General features: G+C 38.4%; 1 protein-coding gene across 6 annotated transcripts in view; it reads right to left on the bottom strand.

The window, feature by feature from the left end:
* Positions 1-23,182, bottom strand: part of st18 (ST18 C2H2C-type zinc finger transcription factor) — a 48,558-nt gene that overhangs the window by 6,185 nt on the left and 19,191 nt on the right. For 5 of the 6 annotated variants that reach the window (XM_008434254.2, XM_008434252.2, XM_008434253.2 and 2 more), the window contains 15 exons: positions 17,835-17,950; positions 15,189-15,240; positions 14,349-14,379; positions 13,997-14,184; positions 9,862-10,566; positions 9,010-9,144; positions 7,341-7,431; positions 7,151-7,243; positions 6,410-6,618; positions 6,070-6,269; positions 3,425-3,670; positions 1,472-1,581; positions 813-875; positions 482-550; positions 146-208 (listed from right to left, as the gene is read on the bottom strand). In XM_008434254.2, the coding sequence (XP_008432476.1) occupies positions 146-208; positions 482-550; positions 813-875; positions 1,472-1,581; positions 3,425-3,670; positions 6,070-6,269; positions 6,410-6,618; positions 7,151-7,243; positions 7,341-7,431; positions 9,010-9,144; positions 9,862-10,566; positions 13,997-14,184; positions 14,349-14,379; positions 15,189-15,240; positions 17,835-17,950 (2,371 nt within the window). The remainder of the gene's footprint in view (positions 1-145; positions 209-481; positions 551-812; positions 876-1,471; positions 1,582-3,424; positions 3,671-6,069; positions 6,270-6,409; positions 6,619-7,150; positions 7,244-7,340; positions 7,432-9,009; positions 9,145-9,861; positions 10,567-13,996; positions 14,185-14,348; positions 14,380-15,188; positions 15,241-17,834; positions 17,951-23,182) is intronic. The other variant, XM_008434256.2, reaches the window with a different exon arrangement.

The following is a 23,182-nucleotide window of genomic DNA, read 5'->3' as shown; positions in this document are numbered from 1 at the left end:
AAAACAAGAATTCAAAAAGTGCAGCATGTTTGCTGTTTAAAGTGAGACTTTCACCATCTGCTTGAATGCCATGATTCTGACAAATATATTTCATGCTCAGTGGTGATGGTGCCTTTTTTTCCCATCTTTCTCTCTCTCTCTCTACCTTCTGTGCGAAGCATAGTTCCCAGTCACATGTCCAGATCCATCACAGCCAGGTGTTGGGCACCTGCAGGTTGAGAGACACAGACACCAGGTGCTTTTTACAGCATAAAGTGGATCAATGGTAATATGCAGGAAAGCAGCACAAATAGCTAAACGAGTTCATGGTGAGGACATGGAAATTTTGCACAGTGTGTAATGGGAATGAAAATAAACAGATCGGATATGGGGGGAAAGCAGAGGAGAATTCAATGGAAGCAAGAACAAGCTGCCTAGTTTTATGTGAAAAAGGCTTTAAGAAACAAACAAAAAAATATATACCAGTTTTTAAAGCACATACTTTAGTTCCTGAGAGTTGGCTGCCATCAGTGATTTGAGAGTTTTGTCAGCCAGGGGACATCCAGACACACTGGAGAGGATAAAGAGCTAAGAGTCACTTTAATTCATGCTTTGATCACTGTTGGATTAAATCATCACAATGCATAAATAATACAATATTATTTGAAAGCGCAACTTCCTCCTCGGGAAAAGAAAACCTTTTCATCAAACCGCCATTTAATATTGTGAAGTGTGAAAGCTGCAGTTTGTGACAAGTTTGAACAATAAGCACTGTTTGCCTTGGCTGCATAACTTTGAGCTGCTGCTAATGAGACTGTAATTAATTGCGCTACCTCCGATGTGATGCATAATTCCCTGTCACATGGCCGCTGCCATCACAGCCTGGGGTCGGACAGCTGCACAGGGAACACAAAGCATTTAATACACAGATTACTCCACTTCCCACAGACTTTGCCAAGCTGCGACTGAAATCTTTTATTTGACACCGAGAGCCCTCTCGTTGACGTTAAAAAGAAACAAGAGTTAGTAGAGCGAGAAGTTTAGTAAGTGTTTGTGATCACAGTGCTTAGGATTCRGTGTGGTAATGTCTCTGAGCGCCGTTTGGGAGATCTCAGGGGAAGCTGTGCTGTGCAAAAACTAAAGGGTCCTACTTTTTCTGGAGGGAAGACCCAGTAGAGTAGAGCATGCACTCTAACTACAAGAGTCAAGAGTTGTGCGAAGCTTTTACAGGGAGAAAACTCACTTTTAAACAGACACAATTCTTCTCCACATGAACCTGCAGACATATCAGTTACAGTCAAATGTGACACAGGGAGTTTCATTTGACCCACTTAAATCAATCTGCTCTTGGGTTCGGAGTTACACTTTTTTTTTTTTTTTTTAATCATTAATACTGACCATCTGCCGACTAAAAAGGGAGGATCAGCTTACACATATCTGACTGAATAAAGATGTTGCAAGATGTTTCAGCATTTAACCCTGTATAGTCTACCTCAAAAGCTCCTTCTTTGAATCCCGTAGCAGCAGCTTGGCTTTGGGGCTTAACATACTGCCGTCCCCTGGATAGTGCTGGTCCTCCAAGGACACCTGATCGTAATCCTCCTGAAGAGAAAAACAAAACAACAACATGGCTMGAAACTCTCTCTTCACTGACCTAAAAGTCAATAATTAAGAAAATCCCTTTGTAATACTCTTAAAACATTTGCTAAAGGTCAGAGTGCAGCAAAAAGAGATTAGGCCCGAGGACACTCGGGATGTAAACCATACATCCATTTAAAGTAATCCACAAAGTGTTTATGATGCAAAGCCATGGCGTACTGGTGTTTGTATTTAAATCCGGCAACGTGTATCTACAATAAATAAGTTCCGTCTTTGAAACATAAGAAGCCATATTATGGTTCATTCAGAGTCCMTTGCACAACAATGTGGAGCACAGAAGCACTGATTTGGTATATTTTCAGACATGCTGTTGCTATGTCTTTAAAAATGTCACTGTAAGTATTTTTAAGGCTCTATGTGTCAATAAGAAACCAGATTATGTCACTAAAMTTAAAGAGAAYGGTGACTTAATTTCTGTTTTAGCAAAACGGTGTGCCATCTTAAAAAATACACATATTTATGCCTTTCAGTTGAGACTAAATCTTAAAATGTTTTGATTATTTATTTGGTGCGAATATGTTCAAACATTCCTCATTTCACCATTTTTGCTTTTMACACATTTTATTACCTTATAAAATTATTTAAAAAGCATCGATTAAGGTATTACCACATCACTAAAGTTTAAATGTAATTCATAAATTAACAAAGTATGTTTCCTAATTTGTAAAAGTATTATATTTAACTTTAAATTAAAATTTTACTATTTACCACTCCGCATATTTACTTAAATGTTGCGCAAAGRTAAATATGCTTTGCATTTAAAGATCTCACTAAAGGACAAGTGAAGCAGTTCAAAAACTATGTATYTGAAAGTCTTTCAAAATATAGCATAAGTCCAGACCATACAAAACAAATGTGTAGACAGACATATTTTTATGTTTCATATTCAGAAATGACTCWGGTAAAGGTTTGGTTGTTTATCAAATTTCACACATTTCTAAGAAATCCATAAAATGTTTAACTAAATTAACTARCCAAATTGAAAAATAAAACTGAATGTTTTTAACCACTTAGTATGAATTTTGAATGAACTGTATTACAAAAACTTTATACTAATTTACTTAAAAAGTCATTAGAATGTTTGTTTGCACTTTGTACATTAGGAAAAAAATAATATTTTAATGCATTTGAACCATAAAAAATTTTAATGTTTAGACTAACTGGTGAACAAATAAATGAATACCTTACGTCTTACTGTTCTTAACTCATCTGACTACATGCAAAACTGTAATGTGTTTGTTATTTCAGCTCCTTAAATTGTTGGCTTTTTATTCTATGAAATATAATATGTAATTTGGAAATAAAGTCATGTACTGCTGCTTATACTTACATATAACTGATGTTTTAGATATTATATTTTACCTAAAAGATGAATCTAAAACAATAAGTCAAATCTCACTTTATTTGATAATATATTTCTAAAACTCTGAGAAATGTTAGACAGTTTGGCAAAGTTTAGAGAATTTGAAGCAAAGATGTTTAAAAGTTAGATTCCTTTTACTTTTTTTGAAATAAGTCAAGTAGTAACACTTTGGTTGTTTGTCAGTGTTTTTCCTGTCTTCATTTGCTTTCAATGGAAATTTCTTGCATTTTTAAAAATCTACAGCAAAAAAAATTATATAAAAAAAAAACTAAAAACAGGTACGGATAAATTTTGATTAAAAATGAATTACTATATAGCTGAAACTAATGTTTGTCTACACGCTACAATCCCTTTCTGTCATATTTTCCCCCTTCCATCCTCAGCAGTTTCATTTGTGTTTTTGCGTCACAAGCAGCTTTTTACCTCTTTGTCCTGTAAAACATGTGCTTTGCTGAAGTTGACAGGGATGGAGTTCTCCCAGGTTTCTCTGTCACACAGCGGCTGGTAGAAGGCGGGGCCGATGAGCAAACTTCCGCCTTTTGCCAGGGCAGACTCGGGAGGCGGCAGCTGTTCGTCCGAAGGTGTTTTGGCCCGGGCTTTTCCATTCTCTTTGCACTTCTTCATGCTTAGGTCCAATGTCCCATTTTCATCCACCTCAATTAGCATATCCTAAAGAACAAAAAAAATAAAAAACAAAAAACTGTTACAGAATCCAGTTGACACATGTAACAACATGTTATAAAAAAAATAATTATTTTCGTGCTGCGAATAATAAAATGTAGGGGGGATAAAAGAAAAATGAAAGGTATTTTCTAATTACGATAAGCCAGCAGTCATGCTGTAAAAACTTTCACCTCTTTCTCTGTAAACACGAATAAAATGACTTAAAAACGCAGAGCAAACAACGTATTTAAATAATTCATACAGCAGTTATCTCACACCAGACAAAATACCAAACTAAGCCAGCATTAATTCTGCTGAACACAAAAAAAAAAATCACTGGTGTGTAGTTTTTTTTTTTTTTGTGACAGCTGTATCATCTGTTTTCTAGGACACACAACCAAGATGGCAGCTGGGAGTCAGGGTGTGCGCGTGTGTGTATGTGTGTGTTTTAGGTGGGGGGTTGGGTTGTTGGTTTTAGGTCATCATTATTAAAGCAAAAATTAAAAAGCTTAATGTGGCATAAGTTTCCCCTGCTGACAGATGTGTTTGTCATTTGTGCATTTGCTTTTTCAGTACTGAAAYGTACTGACATGATGACTTATGGCTGTTTTAAGGTATTAAAAGTTGGACCTCATTAGAGGCTAAAATCCTTTTTTTCCATAAATGAAACCAATTACTCAATCCATATGTTTCATTAAACCCTATCTATGATTACAGGGTCAATTAATAGTGGTAGTTTGATTAATTAAGAGTAATTTTCGTAAATGTGACTGTCCAGTTTAATTATCCTGCACTGAAAATGGCATCAGTGTGAAATTAAAGAACTTTTATTGATTTATTGTGATTTAATGTTAGCAGAAATCTAAAGCAAAAACATTTGCTTTTCTCTCTCTTTTGTTTCATTGAAACATAACAGCAGTTTCACACTTTTTTCCTTGTTTTTTGTGCTTTTTTTTTTAAAGCGTCTGGATAGATTTCTTTCTGGTATATTTCAAAGTGTAACATATTTACATATGCATATAAGTTAAAGCATCCAGCGACATATAACACTCTAAATATGGCCCCCTCTTTTTCAGACGCGAAAGCTGTTCTTCATTTTGTGTGTCTGTCCAAGACAACTAAGCTGTAAACGAGAACAGATGATTAACTTGCTAACACTGTTTTATTCATTCAGTGGGCTGGTACCTGGTACAGGGCCACATTCTCAGCTCAACAAGCTGGGAGACAAGGATCTGTGCTGTGTAGGTGTGGAAACCTTGAATCATCTACAGTACACAGTGCACGTATGTAACCCACAGAATGTGATCAATATTAATCATGACGTGAGTTGGGAAGTTGCTGAGCACAATGCCATGTTGGGCATTCRTCGCAAGCAGAAGACATTTTGATCTGCACACATTTTCCTGCAAAGAGTTTGGATTTGGTGTGAATTAAACTTTTGATATGTTAACTCCTTTTGCTAATTGGCTTAATCCGTTTGAAGGCTTCTAAAGACGATCTGGTGTAGACACACAGCCTATGCTGGATCATATAACTAAGCAAAATATCCTCTGCCATCTGCACTGGGCAAGATGCATCTTCAGACATCAGTTCAAGGGTTTTAYATGCCAGCTGATGTCAAAACAAAATACAATGCCACATGTTTCACCAAAAAGCAAGAAAAAAGAGAGAGAGAAAGAGACGAGCAGTCTAAACGGGAAAAGCCGGCAGATTTGAYTTTTTCTTCAGACRTGATGCATTGGCGGTTCTTGCATGAATGACGGCCTGGTAAAGACCTTCCTTCCACAATCAAGAGCAAAACAAAAAATGTAACTATATATTATGTTTTATTATTATTATTATTTTGCAAACAGTCACATCTGGTTAGAATAATTAATCTCACATTTAACCAGACTGTATTTTAGTTTGCAAACTAAAGATGAATRAATTCAGACTAAATCCCTTATGTAAAACTGTAAAGCGGCCTTCTGTGTYGCATTTATTATGTTACTTGAATAAGATCCCAACTTTAACATTGGCTGCATTGTGTATTCATATTTTCATAATTTTTTTACACAGTGCACCACTATGTTGTCTGCCTAATCCACTTTAACTRGACGTAAGCAATAACAAAAACTTGCTTTGTGAAACTAACAATTTTTTTTTTATTATTATTTGTTATATTTTGAAGAGCTCATACTGCTCCCTAGCACAATGCCTTTTCCTCCTACAAAAGATTCAAGCGCAAAATGGCAGGTAAATAAGGAKGTAAAAAATAAAACAAAAAACATATTTTTCTACTTGGTGTCACTCTTGAACTCTTTGCACCAAAGTCTCTTTTGTTTCCCTTTCATTTCACTCACAAATCATAGAACTGCTTTTAGAGAACAACAACAAAGATCTTTCCAATGGCCTAATTTTATTACCTTGGTTGAGGTTGCCAAGGCCTGGCCGCTGATGGTTTCCATGCTCTTCCGGTAGCGAGTGGAAAGGTTAAGAATGGCGGCTGTCGCTGCAGTGGCCTGGAGACTGTCTTCTTTTTTGAATTGACTCGGAGGACTGTGTTGACCAGAGATGGGCACGCAGCCACCCGAWGCTCCGAGTATGCCAGAATACTGCTGAGGTGCTAAAAGACAAACAATCCGGCCATTTAGCTGCTAAGGCACAAGGTGTTAAACTCAAACATCAAAATCCCTAGAAATATTTCAAAGAAATCTTTGTAATAAATACAGCTGAATTTTCATTCCCAAAAAGTTTGAAACTTACAGTCGGGGTATTGCAACATTTCCTGGTCTTGGTTGGTCCCGAGCAGTGGCTGTTTGCCGAAGACCTGTGCGTCAAAGCTGGCGTAATCGAAGCGAATTCGGCTGTACTTGTCCATTTCTTTTGTGAGGCTGGTTTGCAAGGCTGCTACTGGATGAGATAGCCTGTAGTTCAGTTGGTTCATTTCAAACTTCTTTATTAAGCTGATTGCCCTAAAAGTAGGAGAACAGAAGAGTGTGCCTTATTGTATAGAAGAATTTACAAACAAAGGTGGCTGAAAAGTTAATAAAAAAGCAGTAAGACTGTAGACATTGTGTTTATTCATTGAGGGATGCCAGTGCTTTTGTACAAATGGAGCCTGGAATCCAATGTGTGTTGAAGATCCACAGTCAGGTTGCCAGACTAATTAATATAGAAGGAATGGGCATCCTGCCCATGATATATCCACAGGGAACAAAGAGTTCTGCTCTTTTATCATTCCTAATAGAGAGGAACTCACAGGAGCAGCAAGCGTCACTTATGTTTGCTTGGAAAGCTCAGATTTAGGCTGTGTGTTCAGCTGGGATCAGGGAATGAACATATTCCACTTTTCCTCAATAACGATAGTCTTTATCAGTTTTTTTTCAGATGATCTCAGCTGTGTGTAAAGAACTGAGTCCACCACTGAGCTGAAATGCCATTGTTTGTCCGCACGTGTTCACACTGAGCGCAGTGAAAGTCCAAAAGCATGATCTGGCGCCATACCTCGGCGAGCGGTCAGGCGTTTGTCTGCACTTCAGGCTCTCGTCTTGAGGTTTGGAGACTTTCACTGCGGCGGCAATGGGGCAGCCTGAGAGACTGGTCGGGGAGAGAGGATTAAACACATTAGGTGAGCTCTGCAACTCATCACCAAACAGGGTGCAGGCTTTCTAATGGCTCCTGTCTGTGGTTGTACCTCCGGTGGGTGCTACGGTTGCTGTTGACATGGCCCCTTCCTGTGCACCCAGGTGTAGGGCACTTGAGGACGTTTTCATGCATTGCCAGGACTGCGTAGACAAAAACAAACAGACGGACGGCATGAGAATTGAACATGCAAGGAAAAGTTATGTTCTAAGATTACAGTCAGTGCAAATACAGTACAGAAAGCTTCAATATATTTTAAATGATTKTAGGTAATAAACCAATGTAAAGCGGATGGTGACACTGAAGCGAAAGGAAAATTATAGTTTTCAATTTCTTTAAAAATGTGTGTACAAATAATAAACAAACTTATAGAAGCGTATTTCATTCTAAGTCTTTTGTCCTATTATTGTACTTCATTTGCACATCAGCAGACAGATCATTTGACCCATTCTTCTTCGCATTATAGCCCATGTTCAGTCAGATTGTACAGATCTGAAAACATCTGTTTTCAATTTTCCCTCAAATTCTCAACTAGATTTAGATTTGAACTTTGACTGGGCCACTTTAATGCTCCAACTTTGATCTTTACTATTCCGTTGGAGTTCAGGGTGTATGCTTCGAGTCTCAAGAATTTTGTATCGTCTAACTGGTTCTGACAGGCACCATGTTAATCCCCCCAGCCCCCCGACCCCTGTTCCCATCAGCACTGATCAGGTTCCCTGCCTCTGTGGTGGAAAAGCAATCCCACAGCATGATGCTGCCACCCCACTATTTCTTAAACATGGTGGTAACATCATGCTGTGGGATTGCTTTTCTGCAGCACAGCCGGTGCAGGCTTTTACACTTTTTAGATTTTTATTTGTAAACATTTTTGGAAAGCCATGAACCATTTTTCTTCCGCTATGATTATATATGCACTGCGTCTTTCATATAAAAACCAATTGAAACACAAAAATGTGATAAGATTTTAAAACATTTAAGTTATTAATACTTTTTAAAGAAACTGTGCTGCATGTAACATCATATATTTCTGTGCATTAACTGATGTTTCACAGAACAAGAAGAAAGATCCTGCAGGGACATAATGAGGAGGAAAAAGCAAAAAGCTGTTTGCCTATTGAGTAAAATGCTGTTATGTGGCMGAAATGTAAACGGCTTAGCAAAAAGAGGAGCGAAAATAAGACAGATTACATTCTTTAAACCAAATGCGTTGTTAAAGGTCCGCTCTGTATCCTTAGAAAGTTCTCCTCTGTACATATCCGCCAATTAGTTTATTGGAGTTGTCTATTTATTTTTGAATTCTTGCGCCTGCAAGCCCTTTGATTTGCAAATACAGCCTGCAGTCTAAGAGCATGTGCGTTTTTGAAAAACTTAATTACTTTTTCTGTTCCCTTTTGTAACATTACCGTTTAATGTTCAATGTTTGTTGAGTTATATTGAAATGACTTAACAATCGCCAATGTGGGGGGAAAAAGGAGAATTCAATATTCAAACATTATGAGTAAAAGAAAGAAAATCCTTTAAGTTTATGTGTAAAGTTTTTTTGTTGCTCATCTTTGAACTGAACTAAATGTATAAGCAGTCTTTTCGTGTCTTTTTTGCTTTTGCTAAGAGGTTTTCAATTACTGCGGCTGATTGTAAATGGTAAAACCAGAGGGTTTTTTTTTTTTTTTTCTTAAATAAAAATCATCCCACTAAACGACGTTGCTTCGGTAACTCACTCTCGGGGGGAACTCGGACTTTGTGAGGACATCCAGACAGACTCCTGTGATGTGGGTACAGGCCCGTCACATGACCGGTGCCATCACAGCCGGGGGTTGGACACTTTATATCCTTTTTATCTATCCTGGGAGAGTCTACAGACATAGGAAAAGAGCAGATTTTTACAGGAAGTAAAACTGAATTGTTTCTGTTTCAAACGTAAAAAACAAAAAAGAAAATTAAATCTACACATTAAGGTTTTGCAATGTTCGGCATGTATAAAACATTTAAACCAAAAGATTGAAATATCTTGCACTGGCAAAACCGTTTTGCACTACATGCATCTATTAAGCTGCCGTTTTAGTTAAGGCTACAGTTTAACACAGAGCATTCACTTCTTAATGCCCATCCATCGAAAGATTACATCCAGGATTACACATTTATCTGCAGTCATTTGAAGAATCCGAGGGAAACATGAGAGGTACTTTAGCAGGATTTAAGACTTATGGTCATGGTTAAATATCCAGTTGATTCCTATCAAAATCCAATATTCTGAGTAGCACCAATTCCATATAAAAAAAATKTTCTTCTTTATATTTTAGTCTGTTTATTTATTACCTCACTTGTTGCCAAAATGTTTTTAGTCCTTAAGAGGATTTCCATCCTCTGATTCCCCCGCTACTCCCCTGCATATGCTTCTTTTATTCCTTTCAAATGTTTTTTCGGCGCACACAATCTTCTAAATAACAAGTCATCTATCTGATTTACGCTAGATAGAGGATTCTGCTTTTTCTTTTTTTTATTATTATTATTATTATTMTTMTTCTTGAACAATATTAGAATGTTCCAGATCATTTTCTTAGTGTTAATACCTTTGCCTCCATGGTAGTTGAGCCTGCTCTCCATGTCCAACATCCTGTGGTGCCTTCTCTCGCTGGTCATCTGCTCCAGCAGGAATCGATCCATTTCTCTGTAGGCATGGTGTAGGACCTGCCTCTGCTCCGTCTGCAGGGCGATGGCCTGCTCCAGCAGGCTCAGGTTCACTCTTCCTCTGCTCATGTCAAGGCCTCTGTCGTGGAGGCCCAGAGCCCAGCCGTCGAGCCTGGGCAGCCGGTCTGCCTCTGCCTCCCCCTCGCTGTCCTCCTCAGCGGGGAGCAGCCTGTACCTTAAAGCTTCGGCTTGGAAAATGCTCGCTCTGCCTAGCGGACTGCCCAGTTCAGACTCTTCCTTCATGTGGCTGTTTCTGCCTGGAAGGTCTTCGGAGGCTCGAGAAGGGCTGCAGTTTGAGCTGTGGTCTTTGGCAGACAGAGACAGGGGCTCCCACTCAGCTTCCCTCATGTCTCTATATGGACTCTGCGGCGATGAGGTGCCGCTCATCCTGTCTTGACTTTGGTCCTCTTCTTCATTGTTAGCGAACTCCTCATCCTCCTCCGTCATCAGATGCTCAGAGGTGTCCAGCTCGCACCGGGGTGAACCGTTAGACGTAACTTCAGGCCATCTGAGCAAAACGGAGTTTGACGCAGCATCCAGGCAGCTGCTTTTGTCAGCTGCTCCATTCTCTGCTTTAAAATTTCCATCTGAAACAACAGGACAACATTCGTTACTATGCTGCATAGTGAACTTGCGCTGTTTTTGCCTCTCGCATAATAAGAATTGTATTTCTTTAGTAATCTTTAGCAAATCCCTTAAAGGTTTTAGGCTTTCTCTTACTTCTCTAATAATAATATTCAGAGAGAAACATGTTTTTATACACATCAACAGGGATTTATAATGTTTATACATGCTGCAGAGGAATGATGATCAACAGTCATAAGGTTGCACAATTTCCAAGCAATTCCGACATATTTTTCAAAACATATGTATCTGCTAGTTCAGCGCAAAAACCTATGACATAAGGAAAACAATTGCTTTTCACTTTGTTGCTGCCTCCATCTGGGGCAACAACTCAATAAAGATTTAGAACAAGATTATGAGAGGATTTGCAGAACATGGGCAGAACACACAATTTTTTTTTAATTCTAATTCATGATCTGCATTTCAAAGTGCAAGCCGAGGAGCAACATGTCGTCTGTCAAATCTGATTTAAGGAGCAAAAAAAAAGTGCTGTTTCTAGGAGTAAAATCAGAGGAAAAGTGGGGGATTAATTAAAACACAAATTTAGAAATTTGGAAAAGTTGAAATTAAAAATATGAATTAACATGAATGCTTAAAAAGGGCAGAAACAAGTTTTTGTGTTGGTAAAAAAAAGTAATATGTTGTCAGCAGCTCTGGTCTAATTTCCATAAAATCTGTAATTTAATAAACATGACCTTAAACTGCTCAGGAATTGATTAATTTGGTTTAGTTTAATTTATTTTTTTTTCTTTGAATACTCATCCATTGTTCATAAAACTGGTGACACTCTGCACTTTTACACTGAAAATAAGGACCTTCCAAAATTCTGAAATATGTAAAAAATACAAGTCTTCCTAYTGCTAAGAGTGAATATGACTGAAAATCAAATGTAAGCAAAATGTTTTATGTGATAATATTGAAATTATAATAGAGTAGAATATGTGTTGGGCAGCAGTCTATTTAATTTATATTTYTGTTTTATATGCCAGTAAATGTCAGAATGGATGTTATGAGACATTTTTTTTCCATTGGTTTTGTTTGTATAAAAATCAGCATGTAGTTAAATTCCTCTGCTCTGACATGATGCCATATATAGCATATCTTGTGACTTTACTGAATATTATTAAATTCTGGATATATTTCTCAACATCCTTAAATTTTACAGCCATATTAAAAAGAAATAAATCTGTTTTCTGTGGGTTATTTTGCAAAGAGGTCTTTATCATTTCATTTGCATTAACCCACAGATCCTTTATCATTTTGAATAAATCCCAGTCACATGTACAGAGGGCCAGAAGATTTTAGGAAATGCCGATCCGGTAAAGAGACAAAGAGGGTTAGGGTTATCCCTGAAAATGAATCGGAGACAACACTTTACTAACACTGCTGATCATGTTAAGTCATGGTCAGTGATTAACAAAGGAAAGCTATCATCTGGATTGATTCAACAAAATCTCTCCTGATCCCCAAACCATTTAAACTTATGTGTTATTAAAGCTCTTTAGACTGTGAAGGTTTTTTTTTTTTTTCCTTACAGCAGGCTGGAGGTCTGTGTAACCACATAAGTAGCTGGACATTAGAGTCCAAACTAAAAGTGGGATTCAGTGGACTGAGAAGATTGATAGATATGGATTGCGAGAATCAGATCACATGGTGCAGAGAACGATATAGAAACAGGCATTAGCAAAAAGCTGAGACTTAATAACMAAAACTCTTAATCCTGACCAAAAGAGCTTTAAAATCACAGGCATTATGTGGCTCTCATAAAACAAAACTACCTATCAGTGAAAATGCAGGATTTGGGGCTTTGTTGAGTATGAGAGACTTTTACTTATCTGGCTCAGGCAAACATTTCAGTGGGTCAATATTTTCTACAGAGAGCAAGAACAGAAAAAAAAAGAATGTCTAAAGGCAAACCTTGTTGAATGAAAAATTAAAGTCAGTAACACGTATTTACATTTATGAGGCAAGGGTTTTTGTTTTTCATCCAGATGGACTCCCAGGCCTGACACAGCCGCATACAGTCAGACACACACACACACACACGCACACACGCACACACACACACACACACATTGAAGTGTAGTGGGAAAAAAAAGGAAAGAGACGGAGGAAAAAAACTTGGATCCCTCCGCTGGTTTGTGTGTTGGAACAGGTGAACAGTTTGTACTCCAGAATAGCCATTACCAGCACTCTGCAGCAGGGCTGCAGTTGGCTGGAGCTGAACGCAGCATGGCTCAACAAAACAAGAGGCTTATTTTTTCCTCCCTTTTTGTTAAAATGCAGATATGACCAGCTTCTCTCTGCAAAAACAACAACAAAAAAATTTCTTACAGCTTCCAGTCCACTTTTCCAATTTTTTTTTTTTTTTTTTTTTTTCACAGAAAATAGCCCCACGAATCTGACAATAACAGCAAAATATGCCGTGAATATGCTTAACAATATTCTTGTTGTTGTTGTTTTTGACACATTTCAGATTTATCTTTTGTAGTTTTTGGTATTTTTTTTAGTGTGTTTTAAACCAACTCCACTGAATATTAAGTTTATATGAGGGGAAAATAAACAGCAGTAACCTGAATATAAACAGTGAATTACTTAAATCACTGTAATGTAATATGAACCCAGGAAACAAATAAATTCCATTTCCAATAAATCCACACAATTTTGGTGAGCTACTCTCCAGGTCCATTTAACTACACACATGTGTACTATAATGAGCCGAAGACATTATGCCTAATTATGTATTAGACTGTGTTAGAGGGCCTAACAAAAGCTTTTGAAAGGGACAATTACGTTTGTTGCTTAGTTACATCGTTAAAAATATACCGAATCAGTGCAGATTATAGTGGGCGAGAATGCACATGTACGCCATGAGCGTTGTTGCCAAAATGCACAAAATTCAGTTAATCCGGAAAAAAAAAAATGTTGCCTTCTTTTGMAATGGACGGGAGTATAAGTGGTGTGTCTGAACTGTTAAAAAATACAAGCCAAAATAAAAAAATAAATAAAGTGATAACAACAAAGAAAAGGGAAGTTTTAATTTAAATCAAGTGAACTGGTGCACGCCTCCATTCAGTTTTTATTGTATGGAATCAATGGGTTTGGCTTAGCTGTTAAAAAAGGACAGATGAGGGGTCTGAAATCTGGCCTCATCAAGAGGGGGTAAAGCCACGCCAAAAATATCATGGCAGATCAGCTGTCAAAACTTCAATTTGTGGACGTGAGACACAACTAATATGGGCCCAGCAGTGTAGTCTTTCACTTCCACTGCACAATGACTGCGGCTGCTGGCTGATGGCAGAGGGAGGGGAAATATGAATGCAACAGATGGGATTTTAAAATTCAGCGTCAATTGTTCATCAAAACAGACAAAACAACAGGACATCTGTTTACCTGCTGGAGTGTCAATGTTCCTCAGCTCTTCTTTGTCCTGTGGCGGTGCCAGGTCCTCGCTCTCCTCTTCACATGCGTCGCTGGGGCTGTAGTGGCGGGGTTTCATCAGCAGGGACTTTCGCTTATTGACAGGGGCGCCCTGCACCCCATCCTGGGCGCTCCTCTTCCTTGCCGCGGACCCATATGGGCTGGACAAAAAAAAGGGGAGGACAGCAGAGGCAAGAGAGGAGTCAGGATGCTCATTTTTAAACTGTGAAAATGCTCAACTTTTATATATATGSTATAAGGTACAAAAATTCTTATGATCTGTGAAAAAGTAATATAAAAAATGTTTTTATTGTAAAAACCTTACCTGTGGCTTTCAGTGATCCAATCCACCAGGCCTGTGAAGCAAAGAGCAAGAAGTATTAGAGGTAAAGTCGTGTTTATGTTTCCACCACAATGGCGTAGCATCTGTCTACATATTTTTTTCATCAAAGCTCCATGGCCACTCACAACTTTTGGACTCTTGCTAATGAAATTTTACGATGTCCAGTAAATATTTGTTCTGCAGATAATGTCTTAGGGATGATATGACGCTGGCCTTTTCACCATAGATTTTACAACGCCACTGTATCAGCATAATCAGCAGACGGGTGTAGGAGTGGACTCCTCATTGATCTGAAAAAAAAAACCCCGTCTCATTCAGCCTGCTCACTCTCTGGAAACGCGAAAGTACCTCATCCTTTGACAGCATTGACAACATGATCTAAAAGGCTAAACCTATTTCCCCCGAGGGGGCCCGGTATAAATCTCATTCACAAGTTGCTCTGCCACTCCCATGAAGCTCAACCAACAATAACACTTTTCATTAGGTTTTTTTTTTTTTTTCGAGGAAGGCTTTGCAAGCTTTGCAGACTTCCATGATGACATATCCAGTTTAGAGGTTTTCAATAACACACTATACACATGCACACGCACACACTCTTTCACTAATTTGAAGCCCATGTTTGAATTTAATGAAGTTATTCCCCTCTGAATAATGAAATGGCGGTGCAGTGCTCTTCAGACTGCGAAGGTAATAGATAAAACTGACAGTTATAAAGTTGGGTTGTTGAACTGATACCCCTAACCTGTGATCATAAGTGGTGTGTGTGTGTGTGTTTCAATATGTGTGGGCTAGTAAGTCCTTAAGCCTAAGGCCTGAACTCACCTGTGCTACTGTTGCATGTTTTGAAGGTTTGCTCCTCACCTTCAGTATCCATCTGTAAGAAAATCATCAAATATGCAGATGATATTCCAAATTATTTCTTCATTTGCTAATTCTGGTGTCAAATTAAATATGACAAAATGTCTCAATTTACTCACACAAAAATAGGAATAAATACAGGAATAAATACAGAATAAAATAATTAAAATACAATGAGAGGATAACAYTATCAGTAAAGCAGCACTTTTAAAACTATCGAGGTTCTCACAATTAACTTAAGGCAATGATAAAAGAATTTTAATCTGATGTTTAAATCAATATATGGTCTGAACAGTATGGATGTGTATATATATAAAAAAAGCAATTGCATTATTAATAAATTAAACCTCAGTCACCTCTATAGTTTAGTTTGAAACTCCGGGCATCCATGAGAAACTTGTTGATTGGCCCAAGTGCTCTTCAAAGTGTGTGAATTATCCCATAAATAAGACGAGGTCATATCATTTAAAAATTTAATCCATACAGAAATGTTAAAATCGGCACAGAAGCTGAAGCCAATTCTAAGCTTTTAGGACCAAAGTCATGTTGTAATGCTTATTTYGCTTCAAGTTAAAAGGCAAACATTTCTTAAATAAGATTAGAAAACCTTTTTTTTTTTTTGCTTTTTGAGGGTTTTAGCTGATAAACTGGGAGTCCCAAAGGCCACTTAGCCTTAAATTCCATATTTGTGCGCATTACCACAAACAACTTCTAAAACACTGGTAACATGTAAACAAACAAACCAGCATTTGGGAAAAAAAAGAGAAAAAAAAGTTCTGCAAGAGTGAGAAAATCATAATGACACAAAATAATGACATTTAGGTACAGGCCGGACCTCATAGTGTGTGTTTAGACAAAAATAGTTGCTAAAAACCATCTACTCTCACTGACTGTTGCTTGTGGATCCCAAATAAAACCTATTAAACATAATTATTCCGGGATGGTGGCGGTGTATGGTGGTCACAGGCCAGTGAAATCTGTGAGTCATAGGATATGCTGTTACTTTTCTCTGGTAATGGGAAACATGACTCCTCTCTCTCGTTTGCTGTTGTGATTGAAGGCACTGACCTGTCATACATTTATAATAGGGGAGCAGGTGTGGCAGTGATGGACCTTAATTTCCTTTAATAAACCTTTTATGTGCCACACTCTTAATGCCACGCCGGGCCCTCAGAGGTCCTGCTCATAATAGGTTCATTACTTTTGATTACTGCAGCCTATTGAGACAAACAACTCCAAAACACTATAGATTACCTTCTGTAAAAATGAGTGTAGCTCATTAGGTTATAACACTTTCCCAAACAGACACACTTCAATATTTTTGTATAAATTTTTTGGGTCCAAATACAAAATATTTTCTTTACATCACCCAACCTGTGATTTCAACACGGATGTAATTCGGTCCGAGTCCAACTGATGTTATTAGTGTAGGTAAACATCCTCATTGGATTATTGTGGACCTTTTTTTTTATCTCTTTCTTTGAATGATATTTTACACAGACCCCTGTATTAATATACAAAAAACAAGTGATTATAGAACAAAGCATAACTTTACTATTTACAAATGTAAAACTTGCTATTATTTATTTATTTGTTTATTTATTTATCCAGAAGATTTTCAGTTGTATTGTTTCCTTTTTTTTAAACACAAGTAAATTCTTTTTTTTATTTATGTTTACACACTTAATGAAAGGTTTACACACAACGTTTTGCACAGCTCTCTCTGTATGGATAAGCACCCATCAGGAGAAGACAGGCTATGGTTTGATACAAAAAAGTGAAACTTGTTCCAATACCAATGGCTTATTTCATTTTTACTATGCCTGTCTTTGTTTGATATTGTGCATTTTTAATAGCTTAAACCGACTCTGTAAGAAAACCTATGGATGTCAGGATTTACTTATCTGCCTTGACTTCAAGCACGTCAATGGAGTTGATCTTAACTCTGCTTTTACATATTATTTTTGTTTAAAATTGGTATGAATAGTGAAATTAATTAAGTCTATTTCYAATGTTTTCACCTATTTTAATACATATGTTTTAAGACTATAGCCCCCCAAAAAAGAAATCTTCCTGCTGAAGCAGTTTTGAATCAAGCAAAAAAAAAAAATAAATGTATATAATTGATATAAAGAAAAAAGAGAATCCAAACTGTGTGATGTGTTTGTAGTCCAAAAGTAGTTCAAGTTCTTAATTTTGATACATTTAGCAATGGAAAATAAATCATTTTCTACAATTTGGCTTGCCAATTGAGAAAGTATTGATAATTTCAGATTTTTCTTTTTTCGATTTATCCCTACATACTAACTTTAGTTAGCTATTTCTTTCACAATAAACCAAAATTCATCTGAGACAATAATGCAACTACAGTCCTTCATTATGTCAAAAAAGCAAGTTCAGCTACATTAAAGAGTTTATTATCTGCCAGCCTCCCACACTCTCCTGATAAGCAAAAACCTATCTCAGACTGTGATCAGTGCAGTTGAAAGAGCACTGACTCTCCTCCACTTACAGACTGAAACCTATTCAAGCAGTTACATAATCCTTGTGTCTTTTTCCATCATCTAACAAAACTACATACAAAACTTTGCTCTGCGACAGACCATTCACCTTTGATTGYGGTTTTCCGGGTGCACTGAAGGATAAGATGCCAGATCCACACTGTTCACCCCGGCTGCTGTTTTCAAGTTTGTTTTCTCTCAGGAAGTGATCGTGTAATTCATTATCTGTGACAGAAAACACAAAAGAATATACACTTTTGAGGTACTGGCTGAAACTTTTTCTTAGAGGGAAAACTSTGCRAGATCTGGAAGGATTTTATGGATTCGTCTGTTGTATCACGGTGTGGAAACRTTCACTTTCATATCTCCAAAGGAGTAAGGAAGAGAATGCAAATTGATTGCTTGACAGAGATCAAATTGCTTGCTTCTAATTAATACAAAATATCCAAGAGGGAAAACAAGGATGAACACAATGAGTACATTAAGCCTCTTCACTTCACAGATCTTATTATAGAATTATTTATTTCTGTTAGCTTTAGAGAAAAGGAAAAAAAGAGAGAAAAAGCACACATCTTCTTAATTATAGCTCACAGAGCATTTCCCCAGAAAAACAAAATTGGGGTGGGGGGGAGAGAGGAGGGGGTCGCTAGGGGGGTTATTCACACAGTTAGATTTGCATATGAATTAAGACTTAGCCTACTACTATTCTGGCTGGTTCGTCATCTGCTGAATCATATTTAAACCCCCAAAACACACACACACACACACGCACACAGGCACACAGTCACGCCCCAACATAAGTAATGTTTCTCAGAGGCCCGATTTCTCTGGGGGGGACAAAAACTGAAGCAGCCTGATGCTGAGGGTCTACGAGACTTTCCGTGTGTTAATCTGGCTGTTAACTGTCCTTGAGCCCAGCCCATTTCCCCCCCCCAACCCCATCTGCCAGCATTCCCACTGCAGAGGAGGAGAATGGGTTACAATTGTGGGAGGGGGGCATATAGGGGCTGGGGTTTGTAGGGGGTGTGGGGTGGGGGAGGCAGAAAAGAGAGAGACCTTCCCAGTCCAGCAATCATGAATAACCATTGCCTTGCACCATTATCAGGGGACCCTGGATCTGAGCTGGAGATGTAAGAGAGAGCAAACGCGTGCGCTCGGCGATCTGGACATTACTCTCACATTTTGGTTGTTAGTGATGCTATTATTATTATTTTCATATTATGCTTTATTAATACTCTCCAGCTGCCGTGGATATTCATCACTGACCTTGAGTGTTTGCGTGAGTGTGTGTGAGTGTGTGTCCTGCCTCAGTTCCCAGCTTATCCGTCCACTTGGGAAGCTCTCGTGTAATTAACACAAACATTATTGTGACGGAGTAAAAAAAAACAAAAAAACAACTCTGTGCTGATACCTCATCTTGAAAACAATAAAGCATGCCAGAGTAGCAAAGTAAGATTCTGGAGAGCACAAAATTAATTACATTATTTACATTTCCTTTAGATAAGGGGGTACAGGCGATATGATGGAGGCAAATGAGATTACACAAAATAAGATTTCAAAATGTCAGAGCTGCACTCCCAACCAACCAACTGTTATGATTAGATTACTCTTTTAATATAATTACTGTCTAAGGCCGTGTGTGTGGAAACAATGCATACATAAAAAACAGCAGCCGCGTATTAACTGATCCCCCCCACTCTCCCCGTCCCTTTTCTCTCTGAGTCTTTTTCTCTTAACCTTTCTTCAACAGTATCATTTTGAATTATAGGGAACGGATGGGTGCTCTGCACAAGGTCACTGTCTGGTGTGCACTCGCAACTCCCACCCCCCACCCCCTCTTTTGCTCCTGTCTTGTTTTTGTTTCCTCTTCCAGAAGCGCACTGAGCGAAGGGTTAAAACTGGAATGGATTTAATTATGGAATGAATGGAATTATAATGCGCCTGCAGCAAGTTTTCCTCCTTATTTATTAAAGCAGCTGATGGGCCAGGTTTGATGAGCCACTTCTGGCATAATTGAGTCATCACACAAAGAGGGTTCCTCGCATTCAGAGTGGTTTTATCAGCAGCAAACAGACCTGATTACTGGCAATTACACTCTGATCTAGGGGAAGGAGAAAAAAGGGTAAATGTGCGGGGTAACTTTTTGTGTTTATAGTTTACCCCRGGAATAATTTTCACATTAATTTTACATGCTAAGTGTTTTCTGTTTATGTATAATAAAGAGCAAACGGCAGGAGATAGGACCTTTTACTTTCATATTTCCTTGTAATGAAGGTCTATGGGGGATATAGTTAATTGATCGCAATTCATACTTACACCATAGGTGGTTTTTTTAGTGTAAAGAAAGTGAGCTCAGTCTGTTTTAGCTCCAGCAGCAAGGTGCGCTAGCTGCAACATACCTGTTTGGATAAGGCTCACACCTCTTCCTGGGCAAGCTGGTGATTGCTTTTGCCATTTTTCATTGAGATGCAAATAGATTCATGGAAAGTAAATTAAGCCTTGGTCAGACAGTGAAATCAACTTCTGTTCAGAGAGTATTTAGATAAACAACTTTGTGTTGTGCATGCATGTGTGTGTGCATGCGTGTGCATGCACGTTTGCGTGCGTGTGTGTGTGTGTGGGGGGGGGATTTTTGTTATCTTCTTTTGTGCGAGGTGGCCATGAAGYCATCAGACATTCTGTGTCTAAATACCAGCTGGACAGTCCAATAACTGGAAAATAAATTAGGAGGGAAGATGGGTCACAAAATGTCTGTGTTTAATTTTAGGTTTTTTCCTCGTCTTGAATTTCACAACAGGTGATTGATCAGTACATGGATACTACAGGTGTGGGCTGATTACTTGTGTTACGGCACACACATATTTTTTTWAAAGTTCTAGATTTAAAACTGCAAATTTTTCCCATCACTGTTCCTTTGGGTTATAKKGCTTTTATGCAAAAGCCAGAATCAGAGCAGAAGTGATGGAAGTTTTCACTTATTGTATTAAGCATAGTGCAACTTTGTCCCTCCTCAAATTGTTGCTGCACACATCAATTCAATTGAGTGAATGGAGGCAACCAGACTTACCCCTCATTTAAAAGTAATACAAACAAGGTTTTCTGTGGCTGTTTGAGGCGTATAGGTGTGCAGCCCTGCCCCTCCCCCACATGGTTTTTATACACACTGCCAAACAATTGATTTAAAGAAGACCACTATCCATATACCTCTTATAAGAAATAAGTGTTTTTTTTTCTCTGCACGTCCTTCCCTAACTTTTCCTGCACACAGTCTGAAAGATGGCTGCTGCACTTGTACCTCTCTTACAAGAAAGACAAATTCAGTTATGTTGTGGAGATTAAAAGTAGGGCCACCTATTGGTCTTATTAAGGTAATCTTGTTTGAAAACAACACTTGGCAGGTATTGTGTGTCTGTTAAGCAGATGACTGCCGCCTGGCTACCTGAGCAGGAAGTCTGACTAATTATCCTGCTAATGTCTGCTTGTTATACTTTGGCAAATACTACTAAATTTAGAGTTTGTTTATATTTATGCTTGAGCCCATGTATATAAATTATTTTTCACCAAATAATTATAATCAATCACATTGTTCTGTGTCCTGCGGTCCAAATATGCAAGGTTGTAAAACAATGATATTTTTACTAAAGGGTATTCCATGACAATGTCATACTGGCTCATATCCAGTAAAGATTAACTGATAATTCCTTAAAACAAAAGTCTGATGCCTGTCTTATTTTCCCATTTTTCAATTAGATCATACAAAAAGAGATGCTAAGTAGTCTTGAACTTTTTGAGATTTGTTTCAGTGGTAAAAATGAAAGTGAAGATCTTTATGTGCTTGCTTCAGAGAAAAGAAAAAAAAAGCTTCATCTTAAAAAAAACCCTGCCAACAATTTATGAGCATTCCTCTGTGTAAAGGAGTTTAGTGGTTTCATGCAGACACAGGCAAAATCCTGAAGTCAACTGCGATTTCAGATATAACAGCCTCACAGCTATCCTGACGGCCAAGCAAAGTGTTTGTGCCTTTTGCCAAAGTGTACTTTTATAGAGAAGCGTATTGGCATCTTATCACTTCTCCAAGACAGAGACGCTTCAATAAAGGAGCACAGCTCACAGAATTCTTAACAGACAATTAGGAGTCTGGCTAGAAGCTATCGCTTCAATGATTTGTTATGATGGCAAAACTACAGGGGAAACTTGTTGTTGGACAGAGTTAGCAGGAGTCCCATGAAAGAGTCAGATGGTGACACCTTTGCCGAGGTGATTTATGAATCTTGTAATCGCGTTCCAAAGTCATCCCAAAGCCTTTCCTTCTAAATTGGGTTCATCTGGAGCCGGACCACACAGAGGCTCCGAGTCCAGATTGTTTCTTCTGACATCAAAGAGCCAATTTCAGTTTTTGACCGCATTTCTGCTGCTTTTAGTCCCCATATCTTATAAAAAGGGCCTAGATGATGTGCTATTTTATTTGTGAATTTCAATCCAATTAGGGACACCAAAATATTGAAACATGTAAAATTTGTATCCTCCTCCTCTAAGCCATTCATCAATAGCGTAATAAATTGAGCGGCGCGCGATTCATCCACTGGCAAGTGTCCAGCTTGTCAAACAGCTCCTGTGTTGGGCCGAATCTTTGAATTCTATCATGAGCATGCTTTTTCAAACCTGTCTAATTTGGGGACAGGTGTTTGGGTGAAAAAAAAGAACTTCCAGCTCTAGTGCGACAATGAGCAGAGTAATCCCGCTCATTGTCCCTGCCCAAGGAGCCCCTTTTCATGGAGGAGGTCGCATGAAAGCTACCAGGTGGTCTGCAATTTGGAGAAACGTAGTAACCGCTCCGGCTAATCCCCCCCTTTCCGTCACAAAAGGCAGGTCTCCAGTGCTCTGTGGGGCTCTCGGGGGGGCAAAAGGGAAAAGTTTACAATGCTCACAGAGGGTCTGAAAGGAGTCAGGGACTCGAGTGGTGATTCCTAATCAGATTGCACTGAAGTGAACAGCTCGCATGGCAGCTGTAGTTTTCCCAGGGTTAATTACCTTTCACTGCTCTCTCTAAATGAGTCAGCTGTTCCTGTCATTAAACAACTCCACTCTATCTCTGCTCCCGTGTCCTCCTCACACATGTGCACACGTGAACACACACTAACCGACGTTATTTTAAACGCGTTCGGTATAGCGATCAAAGGCTGTTCAAAAATATCAATTATTCGAGAAATGTGAGGTCTTTGATCGATTTCCTTACCACTTAGTGGACATTGGAGAGCAATTTCAGATTGGTGTATTTTGATTTGCGCCGCTGATTTTTATGCATATGGGAGGCAGTGGTCCCAATGCACCTCCCATATACACTGATTCAGAACAATAATACCAGTCTGTCAAGGTCTCATTGCAAACGGTTCCCGTTGTACTAATGGAACACATAAAGGAGCACACATGCTCACATATGTGCACATGCAAACACTA

The sequence above is a fragment of the Poecilia reticulata genome, linkage group LG17 (assembly GCF_000633615.1).
Source record: "Poecilia reticulata strain Guanapo linkage group LG17, Guppy_female_1.0+MT, whole genome shotgun sequence".
NCBI lineage: Eukaryota > Metazoa > Chordata > Actinopteri > Cyprinodontiformes > Poeciliidae > Poecilia > Poecilia reticulata.
The sequence above is the reverse complement of the archived record's forward strand: the minus strand, read 5'-3'. Positions and strand labels throughout refer to the sequence as shown.